This window comes from Octopus bimaculoides, chromosome 2 (assembly GCF_001194135.2).
Source record: "Octopus bimaculoides isolate UCB-OBI-ISO-001 chromosome 2, ASM119413v2, whole genome shotgun sequence".
NCBI classification, from domain to species: Eukaryota; Metazoa; Mollusca; class Cephalopoda; order Octopoda; family Octopodidae; genus Octopus; species Octopus bimaculoides.
In genome coordinates, this window is record NC_068982.1 from 186,178,347 (window position 1) to 186,184,763 (window position 6,417).

The window sequence follows — 6,417 nt, forward strand, 5'->3', positions numbered from 1 at the left end:
AAATGACCGAAACAAGTACAAGAATTAAAAGAAACAGAAGAAGCTGGTTTATGAAGCAAAGTCTTCTAACTTTATGACATTGTGATGAAAAGTTTAATTTAAACAGAAAGTTGTGTACGAGTATACCATGGAACCAGGAAGAGTCTCAGACACTGGCATCAAAGAGTTAAAGAGATTCATTTATGAGATGGAATCAAACAATGTATTCAATACTAGAATTTCAAGCATTGGAGAAATAATTAGTCCTGAAATTGTTTGGTTCTTGTTAGAATTGATTTTGTAGAAGAAAACTGGAGAAGTAACTTCAATGGGGTGGCCCAACCTGTTAAAAATAGCAGCTAAATTCCTTCAAGCAACACCCTACTTTATTTATAATGGAGTGACACATTGGGTACTGTAGTCTTAGGTCTATAAAAAGACAGGATGGTCATGGCTAGAGCATTTTTAATCACTGGTCTGCTCAAGGAGGGCTGACCTAGTGTTAAACAACAACAGCCAATCTACATCTTACCTGACTTGTGATCCTAGTCATGTGACCAAGGGCTGATATGTAAGAAAGACGACAAAGCACTTGAGTCATGCCACCTCGATCCATCTTGAACCTTTTAATTGACCAATTCCCCTGCAAAGGAAAAAGAAAAAGTTAATCAGAAACTAATTATACACCTCTTTTATTTTCGAAAATTAATTCTATTTACATTATTTACATTTGACAGATATTTGTCCTCATCTTGTTTCTGGTTAACACGTTTCGGCTGATATACCCTCCAGCCTTCATCAGGTGCGTTGAGGAAATTTCGAACCTGGGTTCCTGTTCCTTAGGTATTTTTCAATGTTATTATTATTCAGGTCATCCGAGCGGGATCACTGCCAGAGCAGTGGTCTTGCTATTGTGCCGGTGACACGTAAAATGCACCATTTGAGCACGATCGTTTCCAGCTTTGCCTTACTGGCACTTGTGCCAGTGACATTGGAACAAAACATTGGACTGACTCCTGTGCAGGTGGCACGTAAAAAACATCATTTGAGCGTGGCCGTTGCCAGTACCACTGGACTGGCCCTTATGCCGGTGGCACATAAAAGCACCCACTACACTCTCAGAGTGGTTGGCATTAGGAAGGCCATCCAGCTGTAGAAACTCTGCCAGGTAAGATTGGAGTCTGGTGTAGCCATCTGGTTCGCCAATCTCCAGTCAAATCCTCCAACCTATGCTAGCATGGAAAGCGGACGTTAAGTGATGATGATGATGATGAGATCACTGCTTTGAATCAAACTCGGAATCTTGCAGTTAGTAGACCGCACTCTTAACCACTACGCCATATGCCCGTGAGGAATTATGGAGTGAATTTTAGGGCTTATAAATCGAATATTTTCCTATCCTTCCTTAATACCGGTTCCCATATGCTACTCATATCTGCACTCAGTCTGCTTAGGAGGTTGTTGTGTCCTAGCATATGTGCTGCTTCTTTTAGTTTTCATATTTTCCAGTGGTGTTCTTTGTCTATTATTTTAACCTCATTCCACAGGGGGATATATCAGCTGAAACGTTGTGTTAACATCAAACAAGATGAGGGCAAATATCCCTCAAATGTAAATAATGTAAATAATGTACATAATTCATCATCTCTTAAATATAGAACTGTAATTTTATTTACGTCTACCCCATGTGGCTGTGTGATAAGAAGTTTGCTTTTCAACCACATCATTCTGGGTTCAGTCCCACTATGTGGAACAGTAAGCAAGTGTCTTCAATTGTATCCGCAGGCTGACCAATGCCATGAATGGATTTGAGAAACAGAAACTGAAAGAAGCCCATTGTAAATGCAGGGGGGAGGGAGCATTACTGTCTCTTTGCCTTCACATCATGTGATAATTGTAAATGAATGTTACAGTCAGGCAAATGATGTCCATTTCCAACCTTCCATGAAAACATGTCTGGCCACAGGGAAAATATTACCTTGCCTAGAAAAAGGGGAGAGTTGGTGACAGAAAGGGCAGAATTTGTTGCAGATTTTCTACAGCCACCAGAGGCCCTTCCTGTTGCCAACCAAGGCCTGTTTCCAAACTAGGCAATATTTCCTGATATGTTTTCCTCAGAAGACTAGAAACAAACAACACTGCTTGTATGGTGGTGATGCTTGTTTACAACCCCAACAAATTCTATCAGACTGATATGAGCATGGAAAATTGAATGTTAAAACAATGATGACGGTGGTGGTGATAGCATTGATGATGGTGATGAATAACAAACAAAAGAAAAGGGTTTCAAAATCCAAGAAATAATACCAAAATATATCTTACAGTTGATATGGCATTGACCAAACCATTTGTGATTTGATCTTGTCTCATGTGTTTCACAATATCAAACTGTGTGGCTCTCTGTTTAGGGATGGTCATATCGGCAATTCTTTTCAACTGAAATAAATAAAGGATTTCTTTCAACAAAACAGATAAACCCTTTTCACAGACAACCTGCCTGAAACCATGTCTGACTTTTATTATAAAAAAACCTTTAATTTTAAAATGTTCACCCTTACATCTAAACCTGCTGCAACTTAGGATTCAGAACCTCCTTAAGCAACAAACACCAGATTAATTATTATAAGGTTAGTGGTCATTGCCAGAGCAGTTGTCTGGCTTCCGTGCTGGTGGCACGTAAATAGCACCATTTGAGCGTGATCGTTACCAGCATCGCCCTACTGGCTCCTGTGCAGGTGGCACGTAAAAAACACCATTTTGAGCATGGCCATTACCAATACCGCTTGACTGGCCCTCGTGCCGGTGGCACGTAAAAGCACCCTACACTCTCGGAGTGGTTGGCATTAGGAAGGGCATCCAGCTGTAGAAACTCTACCGAATCAGATTGGAGCCTGGTGCAGCCATCTGGTTCGCCAGTCCTCAATCAAATCGTACAACTCATGCTAGCATGGAAAGCGGACGTTAAAAGATGATGATGATGATGATGATGATGATTCTGACACCAACCCTCCTGAGACTGTCTCTGGCTCATCATAATCATTTTAATGACCCCTTCTCAATGTTTCTATGGGTCAGGCAGAATTTGTTGCAGATTATCTAGAGTCAGAGGCCCTTCCTGTCGCCAACCCAGGCCTGTTTCCAAACTCGGCAATATTTCCTGATATGTTTTCCTCGGAAGATTAGAAACAAACAACACTGCTTGTATGGTGGTGATGCTTGTTTACAACCATCATGTTGTTCGTTTCATGCCTTCCATGGAAACTATGTCCTGGCCCTGGGGAAATACCACCCTTGCTTGGAAACGGGTGAGGGCTGGCAACAAGAAGAGTATCCGGCTGTAGAATATTTGCCTTAGTGACCTCTGTCCAACGCATGCAAGCATGGAGTAGTGGACACTAAAACAGTGATGATGATGATGATGGTGACATGGGACTAAAAGGACAAAACAAAAGAGGAAAAACAAAACAAAAGAGAAGAGCAAAACATGGAATCGTCCATACCTCACTGTTGAATTTCTTGAAAAGATCTTCAAAAAGCAAAGACAGCAACTGTCCAGCCATTTCTAACCGTTTGTTCCCATAATAATCACGATCATCCATCTTAATACTGGCTCCCTGGGTCATAATCACCCGCCTCACCATCAGGGCAAGGTACGCTGCCTTCACTTTAAAATTCCACTGGACTACCTGAAAAATAAATAATAAACAAACAATATATATATATATATATATATATATATATATATATATATATATATATATATATATATATATATATATATCGTTGCTATTATGCAAAACTGTTCCAAGTCCAAAACGTTGCTTTTTCAGAAAACAAAAAAATAGCATTACCATTCCTTAGTAAAACCGTTGTGCTACACTTTGACAATTTTTGACATCTTGGCATCTGAAACAACTGGAGATACGATAGTTTGACCAAAAAATAAATATTGAAAGGAAAATGCATTTGCCCAAATTTGGACATACAATAGTTTCACATAATAGCAATGTGGACACTAAACTCTGCTTACGAAGACCTGTTGAGGCAAGTGAAATCGAAATCGGACCATATTTGATGACTGGCACCTGTGCCAGTGGAGCACTAACAGCACCATCCGAGCATGATCATTGCCAGAGCAGCTGTCTGGCTTCCATGCTAGTGGCCCGTAAATAGCACTATTTGAGCGTGATCGTTACCAGCATTTCTAACTTTCCAGACCTCAATCAAACCGTCCAACCCATACCAGCATGGAAAACAAACGTTAAACAATGATGGTGGTGGTGGTGGTAATGATGAAATGCAGTGGATTTCAAAAGAAATATGGTAACAAAAGGAGTTAATAGTGAAATTGGAAATGAAAAACTTACAGGAACATGAGCAAGAATCACACCATGTAGAATATCCCTAGCTTCTTCCAGTTTGCTTTTCTTTGGTTCGTTCCACATTCTGCGGACCCGCACTTTACTTCCGATGTACCTTAATGCCTGAAGAATAAAACAGAGACAATATAAAACAACATGGCTGTGTGTGTGTGTGTGTGTCTTAGTTTTGGAATCGGTCCCTCATGTCACTTGCATGTCATCATTTGGCAACATGAAGGGCACCTGGCTGTAAAACACTCAGAAAACACATCCAAGCCATACCAGCATGGAAAAGCAGACATGAAACAATGATGATGATGATGATGATTGTGGTAGTAGTGGTGTTGATGACATTGATGGTGGTAGTGATGATGATGATGATGATGATGACAACAACAATGGTGGTGTGTCCTTCCAAATTTCTTTTTAAGAAGGTTACATGTGATATGAGAATAATTTGGCTGCTATTCCTTGCAAGAACAGCAATTGCAGAGAAAACCAACAAAAGTCAATTGGACAATCACAGAGAGAGAATACATTCAATTGATGTTCAGCTGAAGTTTTAGATGGGAAAATAAGAAAATGGGAGTGGAAATGACGTTTTGAGTATTGATCTACATCGGAAAGAGAGGAAAAAGGAAGAAAAGGGGAAAGGAGCAGAAAGAGCCCAGAGAAAAGCATGGGTCTTGTGCATGTGTGTGTGTGAGTGTGTAGCATTGGCTGGGAAGATTATTGTCTTCTTGCTATGACATCATGATAATTGTAAATGAGGGTCACTGACATGCAAGCATTATCAAATAACAACCATCCGTGGAAAACATGTCTGGCCATGAGAAAATATTGCCTTACTTGGAAAGAGACGAGGGCTGCTAACAGGAAGGCTGTCCAGTGGTAGTAAATCTGCCCTAACAAATTCTGTCTGACCCATGTAAAGCAAAGTGGAGGCTCATGGCTTATGGTTAAGATGTTGGACTCATGACCATAAGATAGTGGTTTCGATTCCTGGACCGGGTAATGCGTTGTGTTCTTGAGCAAAACACTTCATTTCAAGTTGCTCCCGTCCACTCAGCTGGCAAAAGTGAATAACCCTGTGATGGACTAGCATCCCATCCAGGTGGGGAAATTATACGCCATGAAACTGGCCCTTATGAGTCAGGTTGATTCAGAAAAGTAACTTTTTAAAGCTTTACAGGTAAAGCAGGGAAAAGTAGATGTTAACACAAAGATGAATCCACCAAATGGGTTTTCTTATCAAGATTAGAAATCCATGTCGTTTCAAAGACTCACCTGGTTACACGTATAGACCTGAGCTTTGTGGCATTCCTCCATACAAGGAGCAATCGATGCTAAAACCTCTTCTTCACAACCAATCATCTGGATAATTTCTTGGTCACACTCAATACCCATACCTTTGAAGGCTATTGCAACAGGAATGTCCTTCAAAGATAATACAAAAAAATTACGGTTCTATATTTAAGAGATGAGGAATTATGGACATTATTTACACTACTTACATTTGACGGATATTTGTCCTCATCTTGTTTGCCGTTAACCATACGTCATATGCCCATTGACATATGGCGTAGTGGTTAAGAGCGCAGGCTACTAACCCCAAGATTCTGAGTTCGATTCCAGACAGTGACCTGAATAATAATAATTTTTTCATTTTTTTTTTTCATTTTATTTAGTTTCAGCTCATGAGCTGTGGCTATGCTGGGGCACCGCCATTTGGTGTTGCTACGTAATTTTACTTCACAAATGCTTTTCAGGAATTGACATTTGGTGCACGAGAGAGTTTGATGCAGCTGCCCTCATCTGCACCTCCTGCTGCGAAGTTGGTTCATCTGGGACACTTGACTGGAAGAGGTCCAGCTTTATTTTGAAGACACCTACATTCAACTCATGTAGGTCTCTCAGGTACTTCAGGAGGATATTGAAGAGCTGTGGACCTCTGAAGCCCAGGCTATTGCAGTATCTTGTCCTACATCTTCAACAACATCGAAAAATACCTTAGGAATGAGAACCCAGGTTCGAAATTTCCCCAAGACACCTGAAGAAGGCTGGGGGAATATCAACC

General features: G+C 40.6%; 1 protein-coding gene across 1 annotated transcript in view; it reads right to left on the minus strand.

Moving 5' to 3' along the window:
• LOC106873287 (DNA-directed RNA polymerase III subunit RPC2) overlaps positions 1–6,417 on the minus strand; it is a 78,329-nt gene that overhangs the window by 58,632 nt on the left and 13,280 nt on the right. Inside the window, exons 8-12 of the mRNA XM_052965909.1 lie at positions 5,628–5,777; positions 4,347–4,463; positions 3,480–3,665; positions 2,302–2,415; positions 512–622 (exon numbers count right to left, since the gene is read on the minus strand). Of these exons, the coding sequence (XP_052821869.1) occupies positions 512–622; positions 2,302–2,415; positions 3,480–3,665; positions 4,347–4,463; positions 5,628–5,777 (678 nt within the window). The remainder of the gene's footprint in view (positions 1–511; positions 623–2,301; positions 2,416–3,479; positions 3,666–4,346; positions 4,464–5,627; positions 5,778–6,417) is intronic.